The sequence below is a fragment of the Somniosus microcephalus genome, chromosome 6 (genome assembly GCF_052327205.1).
Source record: "Somniosus microcephalus isolate GS21.2 chromosome 6, FLI_Smic_1.0, whole genome shotgun sequence".
Lineage (NCBI taxonomy): Eukaryota > Metazoa > Chordata > Chondrichthyes > Squaliformes > Somniosidae > Somniosus > Somniosus microcephalus.
This window is the reverse complement of record NC_140992.1, coordinates 11214343-11228883: the sequence shown is the minus strand read 5'-3', so window position 1 is coordinate 11228883 and position 14541 is coordinate 11214343. Positions and strand designations below refer to the sequence as shown.

Here is a 14541-nt window from a genome sequence, read left to right as displayed (position 1 = left end):
GTCTTTCGGATGAGACGTTAAACCGAGGTCCCGTCTGCTCTCTCAGGTGGACGTAAAAGATCCCACGGCCACTATTCTGAAGAAGAGCAGGGGCGTTCTCCCCAGTGTCCTGGCCAATATTTATCCCTCAACCAATACATAAAAACAGATTATCTGGCCATTTATCTCATTCCTGTTTGTGAAAGCTTGCTGTGTTTGCCACAGTACAACAGTGACTACACTTCAAAAGTTATTAATTGGCTGTAAAGCGCTTTGGGACATCCTGAGGGGGGAGATGAGGAGAAATATTATCACGCAGTGAGTTGCTGTGATCTGGAATGCGCTGCCTGAAAGGGCGGTGGAAGCAGATTCAATAGTAACTTTCAAAAGGGAATTGGATAAATACTTGAAGGGGAGAAATATGCAGGGCTACGGGGAAAGAGAAGGGGGGAGAGGGACTAACTGGAGAGCTCACTTCAAGTGTGTACTGTGTGACATGAATCTTGTCATTCATGTGGAAATGACTTCTGAAATAATACTGGGCGGCCTGCTGGTGGCGCTGTCCAGGGAGAGTATAAATACTCGGGCATGGGCCCAGCTTGCTCAGGACATTCTTTAACAGGAACTAGTGAAGGACACAACCAGATCTCCATGTTGAAAAACGGTTGATTAAAGCCTTGTTTAATATTCAGACCAAGTGCCTAGTAGTTTTCTTACGTCACTGTGTGATTTCAGGATTCACGCACACAAGTCACTGGATGGGGATCAGGAGCAGGAATCCTGGCTGCTTTTCCTGCTTGGGGTGGTGGGGGGGGAGGGGAGGGAACCTCTGTAGAGTTAGATCCCGATCGCCAGACGTCGCCACATTGGTTCGATTGAGTGCTGTTGCCACTGGGAGTCACTCATCTCCCGAATCCTGCACTATGAATTGGCCCGTGGATCTGGTCATGAAGACGGGCTTTGTTCTCATTTGATGGATCTGAAAATTGTTAAGTAAATCTTTTTCTTTGATTCCCCTTTCTAAATTCAATTTTGTCAAGCACTCTCCGAGTAGAATTGAAAGCTGCTGCAGTGGTATGAACAGCCAAGCCCCTTCCGACAACTTCCTTTTCCCAATCTTATTTTTATTAATTCTTGGGATGTGGGCGTCGCTGGCAATGCCGGCATTTATTGCCCATCCCCTAGTTTCCCAGAGAAGGTGGTGTTGTGGCACCTTCTTGAACCAACTTTGTAGTAGTTTGATACAACCGAGTGACTTGCTTTTAAAATTCTCATCCTCGTGTTCAAATCCCTCCGCGGCCCTCGCCCCTCCCTTTATCTCTGTAACCTCCTCCATCCCTACAACCCTCCGAGATCTCTGCGCTCCTCCAATTCTGGCCTCTTGCGCATCTCCTGATTATAATCGCTCCACCATTGGTGGCCGTGCCTTCAGCTGCCTGGGGCCCTGAGCTCTCTAATTCCCTCCCTAAACCTCTCTCTCTCTCTCTCTCTCTCCTCCTTTAAGATGCTCCTCAAAACCAACCTCTCTGACTTTTTCACCCAGAGGGTGGTTGGAATCTGGAACTCACTGCCTGAAAGGGTGGTCGAGGCAGGAACCCTCACAACATTCAAGATGTGGCGGAGCCACCAAAGGACTCGGACCGTTTGTATATAATTCCTTTAACAACATGTTAGCTACAGCCTGAGTCTGTATCTTTATTTATGCTGTTTAACTGTACAGAGCGTGGTTACTTTAACAGCGCGGCTAAAACGTGATGACGTCACGCCGTTCATCACGTGATCCCCCACTGGCGGGAAAACGTGATGACGTCAGCCACGGGACTGCCGGAGCAGTCCTCATGGAGCCTCTGAAGAGAGCAGACCTACATTCGATGTTATCCTGCAGTTTCTTGTTAAAACCTGTTTGTTTCATTAAAGTTCATTTTGTTTGATCGCCTGAGTAGAACTCAGTCTTTTAGTTAGGAACCCACGTTCCTACAAAGAAGCATTTAGATGAGCACTTGAAACGCCATGGCATGCAAGGCTACGGACCAAGTGCTGGAAAATGGGATTAGAATAGACAGGGCTTGATGGCCGGTGTGGACACGATGGGCCGAAGGGCCCCTTTCTGTGTTGTATAACTCTGTGACCAAGCTTTTGGTCACCCGTCCCTAATATCTGCTTATGTGGCTCGGGGTCAAAGTTTGTTCGATAATCGCTCCTGCAAAGTACCTTGGGACGTTTTACTATGGCGCTGTATAAATACAAACTGTCGCTGCTCGGCCACTTCAGAGGGCAGTTAAGAGTCCACCGTGGCGGTGAGGGTCTGGAGTCGCGATCGGGCCAGCTTCCACACCATGCGACAGGTTCGTGAAACCGCCCCCGCAGAAATCGTGTCAGGAGAGAGACTTTGCTCGGAGCTAAATGTTTCTTGCAAGCCGGGAAAGGTTTTTTTGGAAAAGATTGATTCAGCTGCATTAGTAAGATGTTACGAGACGTGGGGAAGTGACCTTTCCAAGTCATGTTGAGGAGTGGGCTGTCCGCCGGGCTTCCCTCCAGGTAGGAGCTCGGTAAACCGCCTCCTCACCGCCTCCGACCGTCGCTGTGACTATCCTATCTCGGGTCCTGATCTAATTGTGAATTGAAGGGCATCTCAATTAGCTGGGTAGCTTTGGGATGTAAATGAAACTGTCAGCCGAGGCCCGTGACATTTCAGTCTTGGAGTAATTACCCTTTCACCACGCCATTCCTGGGGAATACGATTTATGGCTCGTGATCTTCACAGATATGCTCTTGAGTTGTATTTTTTTTAAATGATAGTAAAAAAGGTCACGGTGCGTCCTCTTTGGGATTTTTTTTTTCTTTTGACAAGCTAACTTGCAGCTGTGGTGTTTGATGGGCTGCAGATGCCAAATTGCCCAGTGCAGTTTTCGGACCCTGCACTTTGAGGCAACTGGCAAGGGTTAAGATCAAGATTTAAAATTTTTATTTTTTTTCACCCCCCAATTTTCTCCAGAGGGCGAGTGTGTTTTTTCTTTTGTTCCTTTCTTTGAGGCCGGACAGCAACTGTCGGCTAGTTATTCAGCCATGGCGGGGAAAGGCGATATCTCGGCTGCCCAGGCCTGGGAGAGGGCGCAGAGGAGATTTGCCAGAAAGATACCAGAGGATGAGGGACTTCAGTTACGTGGAGGGACTGGGGAAGCTGGGATTGTTCTCCTTGGAGCAGAGAAGTTTAAGGGGAGATTTATTAGAGGCGTTCAAAATTACAAGGGGTTTTGATCGAGCAGATAGGTCGGTAACCAGAAGGCACAGATTTATAGTAATTGGCTAAAACCAGGGGTAAAATGAGGACAAGTTTATTTACGCAGCAAGTTGTTGTGATCTGGAACGCGCTGCCTGAAAGGATGGAAGCAGATTCAATAGTAACTTTCGAAAGGGAATTGGATAAATACATGAAGCGGAGAAAATTACACAGATATGGGGAAAGAATAAAACGTGACTTAAAAGTATGCATTTTTTTTTGTTGAAAATGGGAATCCTGGAACGTATTGCTGAGGTTCAATGAATTTCCCAGTGCAGCACTGAACTGTACAAGGCCGAGTTTGTAAAGCACTTTTCAGCGGAGCTTGGGTAGCGATGAGGAGTTGGGGAAGGAGGCTGCTTTCCCCCCACTTAACCCAGAGCGCAGAGGTCATCTGTCGCACACCCCCAGCCGCCCACCCCACCCCTCTCCAACACCATCACTACCTCAGGAAGTCCCAACACGCTTTACAGACAATTAAGTACTTTTGAATTGTAGTCACTGTTGTTTTGATTCTACATTTCCCTACAATACAGGACAGAAGGAGGCCATTCGGCCCATCGTGCCTGTGCTGGCTTTCTGAAAGAACTATCCAATTAGTTCCACTCCCCCTGCTCTTTTTAATTTGTTTATGGGATGTGGGCGTCGCTGGCAAGGCCAGCATTTATTGCCCATCCCTAGTTGCCCCTTGAGAAGGTGGTGTTGGACTGCAGCGGTTCAAGGCGGCGGCTCGTGTGGTGAAGGTGCTCCCACAGTGCTGTTCGGAAGGGAGTTCCAGGATTTTGACCCAATGACGACGAAGGAACGGCCAATATATTTCCAAGTCAGGATGGTGTGTGACTTGGAGGGGAACTTGGAGGTGGTGGTGTACCCATGCGCCTGCTGCCCTTGTCCTTCTAGGTGGAAGAGGTCGCGGGTTTGGGAGGTGCTGCCGAAGATGCCTTGGCGAGTTGCTACAGTGCATCAATTTCCCCGCAGCCCTGCAAATTTTTCCTTTTCCAATTCCCCTTTTGAAAGTTACTATTGAATCTGATCCCACCGCCCTTTCAGGCAGCGCGTTCCAGATCACAACAACTCGCTGCGTAAAAACAAAAATGTCTGCTCGGCTCCATCTGCGGCGGCCAATTTGCGCACAGCAAGCTCCCGCATACAGCAATGAGATAATGGCCTGGCCACCTGTTTTTTCAGTGATGGTGGTCGAGGGATAAATATGGGGCAGGACACCGGGGAGGAACACCCCTCCCACACCCCATCCCGATCCTCTTTGTAATAGTGGCCGCGGGACCGGTGAGAGCCCTGCCGAAAGTTAGGTTACGTCGAGCGAAGATACTGGCAACTTGTGCCGCTGTGCGCGAAAGGCTGCACAAACTCAATCAAAGTCTTGGTTTGGACACCGGCAGGTGCCGTGGCAGCGAGGGAGGGGGATCTACCTCCCTCCCTGTCGGGCATGTCGAAAGCTGCCCGACAAGCAAACGGGCTTGTTCTGTCGACAAGAAGGCAGTTGTCTGGTGGGAAATGAGCTGAGCGAGAAAGCATGAAAATTCAGCATCAAACGGGGCGAAACTGCTAACTGAGATCTGCTTGTTGGCTGCTGGGAGTCATTTGCGTTGTGAGTACAAGAGTATCACTGACCGAGATTGATTGTTGCCGAGTTCGAGATGTGTCATCTCAGTTTGGCGGGGGGTGGGGGGGGGGCACGGAATCCTCAAAAGGTTATAGAGAAGGCCCTTTTTGAAGTCCTTTGTGTGCGGATCTTGCTGAGTTGGTGGTTGAGTGTCCGAGCTGGGGATTTTGACGGACCCTTCCCGCCACGATGGTCTCCACACATCCCGTCCCCACCCACCGCCCCAAGACTCGCTCGCCGTGAACTGCCCGCTTGACAAGACGCTCGGAAACGTCCTGTGGTTGTCACGGTGACGCTTAGAAACCAAGACAAAGCTCACCGCTGTTGCTGTGGTTACAGGGGGAGGACTTTGGTGCAAGGGTTTGATGTCGGATAGCTCTGCTGGGGGAGGTGCAGACTTCCACAGAAGTTGAATTTTCCATTGTCTCGACGGAAGGTCACTGAGAAACTGCGTGACCTTCGATTTGCCCTTTTTCTCTTTCTCCCTTGGGGTCAAGGTTTCACGCCGTGACGACACACTGTTATTAGTGTTGAAACTTATACCGTCCTGGGCCATGTCAGAACAATCTACGGAGGCTCCTTGAGGGCTATAGTGGTCCGGGGTCAGCCGTGACTCAGTGGGCAGCACTCCCTCTCACCTCTGGGTCAGACGGTTGTGGGTTGAAGCCCCACTCCAGAACCTTATAGAATCATAGAATAGTACAGCACAGACGGAGGCCATTCAGCCCATCGAGTCTGCGCCGGCTCTTTCGAAGAGCAATCCTGTTAGTCCCACTCCCCCGCTCTTTTCCATCTCCCTGTGATTTTTTTCTCCTTCAAGTATTTATCCAATTCCCTTTTGAAGGCTACTATTGAATCTGTATCCACCGCCCTATGAGGAAGTGCATTCCAAACCCTAATCACTTGTTACGTAAATATGTTTTTCCTCTTGTCGCCTCTGGTACATTACAGTAATTCTGTGCCCTCTGGTTATCTACTTTAAACCTATAATCCAGGCTGACACGCCCAGTGTCAATACTGCACTGTCGGAGGTGCCGTCTTTCGGATGAGACGTTAAACCGAGGCCCCGTCTGCCCCTTTCATAGAAACATAGAAGATAGGAGCAGGAATAACCCAGCTGGTAAACTGTTGCACCTCGGGGCTCGACCCCTGAGAGAGGACCCTGGTGGCTCATAGAAACATAGAGGATAGGAGCAGGAGTAGGCCATTCGGCCCCTCGAGCCTGCTCCGCCATTCAATGAGATCATGGCTGATCATCCAAACTCAGTACCCTGTCCCTGCCTTCTCCCCATATCCCTTGATCCCTTTAGCCTTAAGAAATATATCTAACTCCTTCTTGAATATATTTAATGAATTGGCCTCCACTGCTTTCTGTGGTAGAGAATTCCACAGGCTCACCACTCTCTGGGTGAAGAAATTCCTCCTCATTTCTGTCCTAAATGGCTTACCCCTTATCCTTAGACTGTGACCCCTGGTTCTGGACTCCCCCGCCATCGGGAACATCCTTCCTGCATCTAGTCTGTCTAGTCCTGTTAGAATTTTATAAGTTTCAATGAGATATGGATGGATGTAAAAAATCCCACGGCCACTATTTCGAAGAAGAGCAGGGGGGGTGGGTCTCCCCGGTCTCCTGGCCAATATTTATCCCTCAACCAACATCACTTGGGGGGAAAAAAAGCAGATTATCTGGTAATTTGTCTCTTTGCTGTGTGGGGGAGCTTGCTGTGCACAAATTGGCTGCTGCCTTTCCCTACATTACAACACCTCAACAAGTACTTCATTGGCTGTGCCTGTGTCCTGAGGCCGTGAAAGGCGCCAGATAAATGTTTTCTTTCTTGACGTCTAAAAGTTTCAATCGCAGTTCCCGTTAATTTGCATGTATTGCTAGTCGCTGACGGTCACGCCTCCCGGGGTTCTGATTTGGGGCTTATCCACCAATGGGGCTTAAAGCAGGCCGGAACCAAACAGTCCGGCCTACGAGATTCAAACAGGCCTAAGCAGCGAGAAAGAAAGAAAGAAAGACTTGCATTTCTATAGCGCCTTTCACGACCACTGGACATCTCGAAGCGCTTTACAGCCAATGAAGTAATTTTTGGAGTGTAGTCACTGTTGTAATGTAGGAAACGCGGCAGCCAATTTGCGCACAGCAAGCTCCCACAACCAGCGATGTGATAATGACCAGATAATCTGATTTTGTTATGTTGGTTGAGGGATAAATATTGGCCCCAGGACACCGGGGATAACTCCCCTGCTCTTCTTCGAAATAGTGCCGTGGGATCTTTTACGTCCACCTGAGAGAGCAGACGGGGCCCCGGTTTAACGTCTCATCCGAACGACGGTACTTCCGACAGTGCAGCACTCCCTCAGCACTGCACTGGGAGTGTCAGCCTAGATTTTTGTGCTTAAGTCTCTGGAGTGAGACTTGAACCCACGACCTTCTGACTCGGAGGTGAGAGAGTTACCAACTGAACCACAGCTGAGGCCAGAAATCAAAGAGCAAATAGGACTGAGGCGTCTGGAGTTTACACGGCCAGGCTGCCAGGACTTGGGCGGGGTTCATGAGCTGGACAACCTGGGGGCAAAACTGGTCTGGGGGGTGGAGGTGGGGGGGTGGGGGGGGGGCGTAGGGTGGTAGCGCAAAAAGGGCTGATGAGAATGATGGCGGATTGCCTGGGCAGGGTGTAGAATGGGCTGCCGATTCGCTATCACACGTTTTGAGCTACCCCCCAAGATCAGTCCCCCCCCCCCCCCCCCCGCGCCATGTTAGTGCGCTGTCCAGTACGAAGGCACACAGTCGAGGGTGGTCCCAGGATTGATTCCCAGCTGGACTGCCTTGGTTGACCTCTGAGCGGGGCGGCAGTCAGCGTGCGACCCCTGGCTTCATCCGCCCTCCCCCGCCCCCCGAGATAGGGTCCCCAACCCCTGATCGCTGCCCAGCGACGCCTGCTGGAAACTCATCCATGTCTTTGTCCCCTCCGGACTCGACTATTTCAACGCTCTCCTGGCCGGCCTCCCACATTCCACCCTCCGTAAACTTCAGCTCATCCAAAACTCTGCTGCCCCGTGTCCGAACTTGCACCGAGTCCCGTTCACCCATCACCCCCTGTGCTCGCTGACCTACATTGGCTCCCGGTCCGGCAACGCCTCGATTATAAAATCGTCATCCTTGTTTTCAAATCCCTCTATGTCCTCGGCCCCTCCCTATCTCGGTGACCTCCTCCAGCCCTGCAACCAATGTTCCCGTTAAGCTGCGCTGCGCTCCGGAGGCCCCGCGCCGCTGGCTCACTGGCTTTTAAATGGAAAAACCGTGCGTGCATGGAATTTTTAATGGGCTGCGCCACTCAAAAGAAATTGGAGGCAACATTACCAACAACCCTCCGAGATCTCTGCCCTGCTCCAATTCTGGCCTCTTGTGCATCCCCCGATTTCCATCGCTCCACCATTGGCGGCCGTGCCTTCAGCTGCCTGGGCTCCAAGCTGTGGAATTCCCTCCCTAAACCTCTCCGCCTCTCTTCGGTTTTAAGGAGCGTCTTAAAACCGACCTCTTTGGCCAAGCTTTTGGTCGCCTGTCTTAATATTTCCCTATGTGGCCCGGTGTCAAATTTCTGTCTGATAACGTTCCTGTGGAGCGCCTTGGGATGTTTCACTACGTGAAATGTGCGATTATAAATCCAAGTTGTTGGTGGAAGTGCATTGTTGGCCTGTATGGGCAAGTTGAATGGTCAGACAACCTGTAGCTGGACCCAAGATGGGAGTGGGGTAGCAGGGGGGGGGGCGGGCGAACATTTTAGCTTTAGCAGCCGGGGGAGGGAGGTGGGGATGGGGTGGCGATGTCTAGTGAGTAGCAGATCAAGGTCCACTGTGATGCTCCTGTGGTTGAATAGCCGGACAACATTTGCTCTCCAGCCTCGCATGGCAGAGAGCTTTCGGTTGGGGTGGGTGTGGGGTTGGGGTGGGCAGCTAGTGTCCACGGAGCTCCATTACAGCAAGGTGCTGGCCCCTTTGGGAGGAAGAGGGAAGGCAGATGATGAGAAGAGTCATCCCAACGTGTGTCCGTTGACTTTGAGATGATGGTGGACTGGAGGAGAACACTCAATGTGTCGTAAATAACCATTGTCAAATTCACACCATCGTTCCTCAGACAGATTGCTCTCGTACTTCCCCTAAAACGTGGGTCTGTTAAGTTGAACAATGTTGAACAGTTTAATTTATTGGCAGTGCTTTAGCCTGGCGTATTAATGGTCCAAGCGGCCCTTCAAAGTGTTTCCCGAGCTCACTCCTATCGGGGAGAGAACCAAACTTCGGCGAGCCCATGTTTTTCTAATTTATAGTTGGCAATGCTGAGGAGAAGCGTTGGATGGTTGGCTAAAGGGAGTGAGGTCTCACACGAGCTCCCTCGCAGCTAGACCTCTCCAGATCAGTCTGAAAAGCCCTGTGCCGTCTGGCCATTTTTGAGTCGCCCCGCCATATGTGTGGTGCTTGCATATCGTTAACTCAACACTAGAGGGACCCCTGTTGGGAGTAAGCACATTCATGGAATGACGCAGCACAGAAGGAGGCCACTCGGCCCATCATGCCCGTGCCGGCTCTTTGAAAGAGCTCTCCCATTAGTCCCACACTCTCCCCCCCCCCCCCCCCCCCTGCTCTTTCCCCACGGTCCTGCAAATCTTTCCTTTTCAAGCAAAGGTCTGGAGCTCCCGCACAGGCCACTCGCCGGCTTTTCAATTGGAATTTAAATTTGAATGTGTCGCGCAGTCACTTAAAGGGGCCGCGCACCTAGAAACAAATTACAGGGAACGTTGCTTTCAACTATTTATCCAATTCCCTTTTGGAAGTGACTGTTGAATCTGCTTCCACCGCCCTTTCAGGCAGCGCATTCCAGATCATAACAACTCGCTGCGTAAATCATCTCGCCCTCTTTTTTTTGCCAATTACCTTAAATCCGTGTCCTCTGGTTACCGACCCTCTTGCTACTGGAAACGATCTCTCCATATTTATTCTATCAAAACTCCTCATAATTTTGAACATCTCTTTTAAAATATTGCGGCCATTACGCTTCTTTTGCTTTCCTCTTTTATTCTTTCACAGTTGTCAAGGGTCTGGACAATTGAAGCAGTTCATTTATTACCACATCGATAAGATGGGTTAGTTGGACATAACCAGCTGTGCTCTCCTTCCCTTCCCTGTCTTTTCTGTCTCGCCTCTCTTTGGGCTCCTTGTTGACACTTAGTTATCACTGGGGTTAGAAACTCTGGTCTGCCAGAGGCCGACACTCCCGGTGCCAATTACTGAGGGAGCGCTGTGCTGACTGAGGTGCCGTCTTTCGGATGAGACGTTAAACCGAGGCCCCGTCTGCTGCCCTCTCGGGTGGACGTAAAAGATCCCACGGCCATTATTGGAAGAAGAGCGGGGGGGCGGGGGGAGTCCTCATCATAGAAACATAGAAGATAGGAGCAGGAGTAGGCCATTCGGCCCCTCGAGCCTGCTCCGCCATTCAATGCGATCATGGCTGATCATCCAAATTCAGTACCCTGTCCCTGCCTTCTCCCCATATCCCTTGATCCCTTTAGCCTTAAGAAATATATCCAACTCCTTCTTGAATATATTTAATGAATTGGCCTCTACTGCCTTCTGTGGTAGAGAATTCCACAGGTTCACCACTCTCTGGGTGAAGAAATTCCTCCTCATCTCTGTCCTAAATGGCTTACGCCTTATCCTTAGACTGTGACCCCTGGTTCTGGACTCCCCGACCATCGGAAACATCCTTCCAGCATCGGTGTCCTGGGGCCAATATTTATCCCTCAACCAACATCACTTAAAAAAAAAAAAACAGATGAACTGGTCAATATCTCATTGCTGTTTGTGGGAGCTTGCTGTGCGCAAATTGGCTGCCACGTTTCCTACATTACAACAGTGACTACACTTCAAAGAGTATTGTCTGCAGAACATTGGGTGGAAAGCGCTTTGGGATGACCTGAGGTGGTGAAAGGCGCAATATAAATGCAGGTCCATTCTTTCTTTGATGTTTATGGGATCTTGCTATGCAGGAAGTGGCTGCCACGTTTGCCCATGTGACGGCAGTGGCTGAACTCCAGGAGTGATTTTCTTGTACGTGTAGTATTTTTTGGGGCCAATTCTGAGAGATGTGATGAGACACTATAAATAAAGGCAAGCCGCTCTATATAATTTAACTCCCATTGTGCCATTTCTGTGCAGGAAGCTGGTGAGCAGAGGACTCCATGAATGTATGTCACAATGATGATGACAGACCAGATTCCCTTGGAGCTGCCGCCTTTGCTCAATGGAGAAGTCCCCATGATGCCTCACTTGGTCAACGGGGATGGATCGCAACAGGTGAGTCACGTGAAGGAGTGAAGTTAGAAAACACTTCTACACACAAAGGGTGGTAAAAGTTTGGAACTCTCTTCCGCAAACGGCAATTGACGCTAGGTCAATTGTTCATTTTAAATCTGATTTTTGCTAACCGAAGGTATTAAGGGGATACGAGGCAAAGGCGGGGTATATGGAGTTAGATTATTGATCAGCTATGATCTCATTGAATGGTGGAACAGGCTCGAGGGGCTGAATGACCTCCTCTTCCTATGTGACTGACGAGCGAGTAGGGACTGACATGAATCAGTCATTCATGAAAGAAAGAAAGACTTATGAAATGATACTGAGTGGCCTACGGGTGGCGCTGTCCAGGGAGAGTATAAACACTCGGGCACGGGCCCAGCTTGCGCAGGACATTCTTAACAGGAACTAGTGAAGGACACAACTAGACCTCCATGTTGTAAAACAGTTGATTAAAGCTTTGTTTAACGCTTAGACCAAGTGCCTAGTAGTTTTCTTACGTCCGTGACTACAAGGGCAAATTGAGATGGTGTTGCCAGGGTTCGGGGGGGGCCCCTCGCAGCCGGTGAGCCGGCTTTTAAATTGAAAAACCGCGCATCCGCAGATTTTTGAATGGGCCACGCGAGCCCCCAAAAAATAATTACGGGGGACAGTGGTCACATGTGGAACCCCCCTGGGTTTAGATGATGTGACGTTGAGTTCTTAAACCAGTACCTTCTGATCCAGATTTATTCTGATTCAGCCAAACCTCTGATCACCACTTTGCCCTGCCTTGCCCTCTGGGACCACTTCATACGACATGAAAGGGGTGTGATAAATTGGACTGTGGGAATGCTCAAGGATGTTTTAAATCTGAACTCAAGCATGTAGGAGAGCAAATCGGACACGGGGTAGGACATTTAGGACTGAGATGAGGAGAAATTTCTTCACTCGGAGGGTGGTGAACCAGTGGGATTCTCTACCCCAGAAGGCTGCGGAGGCCAAGTCACTGAATATATTTAAGAAGGAGATAGATAGATTTCTGGACACAAAAGGCATTAAAGGGTATGGGGAGAGAGCGGGAGTATGGTATTGAGATAGAGGATCAGCCATGATCATATTGAATGGCGGAGCAGGCTCGAAGGGCCGAATGGCCTACTCCTCCTATTTTTCTATGTTTCTATGTTTTTAAATAAAAGATTAGCTTGTCGGAGTCACTGGAAATAAACAGACTGCGAGACTTTCATAGCAGCAAAGAAAAACGCGTGTTAGCTTTATTAACTTTCCGCATGGACTGAGGGACTCGGCCTCGTCGCAGAGCTAAGACGTCATCACACAATCGACGACTCTTAAAGGGACCCTGCCCCGATAACCCAACCAAGTTCCGTACATAACGTGGAGTTATAACAACATTGGCTATACATAGTGAATTGTGTTACTGTCCCTATGTGGTCTCCGCCACATACGTCCCCCCAGAATTCACTAGAACTGGCAATGTCAGTCGTTGAGGGGCCCGGATCACACGGCCGAGACGGCTCCTTAAGTCCGGGGCGGGGACCGGGGGGGGGGTCGCAGGAGGGTCCCCGGGCGCTCAGTGGTGGACTGAGGGTGCAGAAGCCAGAGGTCGGCCCCGCTGCGGGGGCTGAGCCAACCCAACGGGTCGGTCCAGATCCAGGTGGGCCGGCTTAAGATGGTCCACGGAAATATAGTCCGGCTTATCGCCGACATCCATCACGAAGGCCTTGTCCCTGGCTTCCAGGACGCGGAATGGTCCGTCGTAGGGTGGGTGAAGAGGTCCCCGGTGGGTGTCGTGGCGGACGAAAACGTACTCCGCCGCACGAAGGTCGGGCGAAATGTGGGACTGAGGGAGACCATGCTGCGATGTGGGCACCGGCGCGAAAACCTTGGTGTTGTCCAGGAGGGCGGACCGCTGACGGGCTGCGGCTGCCAGTAGACGAGCTTGGCGGACGAGGACTGGAGGTCCTCCTTGGGGGCGGTCCTGAGTCCCAGCATGACCCATGGGAGTCTGTCGATCCAACTGTCGTCCCGGAGGCTGGCCCGGAGCGTGGCCTTCGTGGAGTGATGAAACCGTTTGCACAGCCCGTTAGCCTGAGGGTGATATGCGGTGGTGCGGTGGAGTCTCAACCCGAGGCCTTGGGCGACAGCGTTCCAGAGCTCTGACGTGAACTGGGACCCTGGTCGGAGGAGACATCAGATGGGTCGCCGAACCGGGCGACCCAAGTGTTGATGAACACCCGAGCCACATCGGCGGATGTTGTTGACGACAGCGGAACGGCTTCCGGCCATCGGGTGGTTCTGTCAACCATCGTGAGTAGGTGTGTGAACTCCGCGGGAGGGCGGCAGGGGCCCCACCAGGTTCACGGTAACATGGTTGAACTGCCTCTCAGGTACCGCGAAAGGCGCCAACGGGACCTTAGTATGGCGATGCACTCTCGAGCGCTGGCATACCATGCAGGTATTGGCCCAGTCGCGAACGTCCTTCTTGAGCCCGTGCCAGACGAACTTCGCCACCACCAGCTTCTGTGACGGCTTCCTGCCCGGGTGGGAAAGGCTATGGATGGCGTCGAAAACCTGCCGTCTCCACCCGTCGGGCACGACGGGGCATGGCTGCCCAGCGGAGACGTCGCACAGGAGCGTGGTGCCGGCATCGTCAAACGCGACGTCCGCTAACTGAAGGCCCGTGACAGCCGTCCTGTAGGCATGGACGTCCGGGTCGGAGGCCTGGTCGGCTGCCATGCGGGTGTAGTCGATGCCGAGGTGTACGGCGCTGGCGATGGCCCGGGAGAGACAGTCGGCGACAGGGTTGTTTTTCCCAGCCACATGCTGGATGTCCGTCGTGAACTCGGAGACGAAGGAAAGCTGGCGCTGCCGACGGGCCGACCACGGCTCGCAAACTTTGGCCATGGCGAAGTTCCACGAACGCCGTGAACGGGCGGGCCTCCAGCAGGAAACGGAAGTGTCGGACGGCGAGGTAGAGGCCGAAAAGCTCGCGATCGAAGGTGCTGTACTTCCGCTCGTTGGGGCGGAGCTGCTGGCTGAAGAAGGCGAGCGGCTGCCAGGTGCCGTTGACCCACTGTTTGTGGACGGCGCCGACAGCATAGTCCGAAGCGTCAGTGGTGAGAGCGATCGGTGCATCGGGCAATGGATGCGCCAGCATGGTCGCGTTAACCAGGGCCCTTTTCGTGTCCGTGAAAGAATTGGCCATCTCCTCGGACCAGTCGACGGCGAGCTTGGCGGGCTTGCCTTTGAGGGCCGCATAAGCTGGGCTGCCCGGGGAACGAAGCGATGATAAAAGTTCACCATG

The 14541-nt window shown here is 51.7% G+C and overlaps 1 protein-coding gene across 1 annotated transcript in view; it reads left to right on the top strand.

Moving 5' to 3' along the window:
* The window catches only part of fndc3ba (fibronectin type III domain containing 3Ba), a 480942-nt gene that overhangs the window by 100103 nt on the left and 366298 nt on the right, over positions 1–14541 (top strand). Inside the window, exon 2 of the mRNA XM_085989714.1 lies at positions 11100–11237. Coding sequence (XP_085845840.1) covers positions 11127–11237 — 111 coding nt within the window. The 5' untranslated portion in view covers positions 11100–11126. The remainder of the gene's footprint in view (positions 1–11099; positions 11238–14541) is intronic.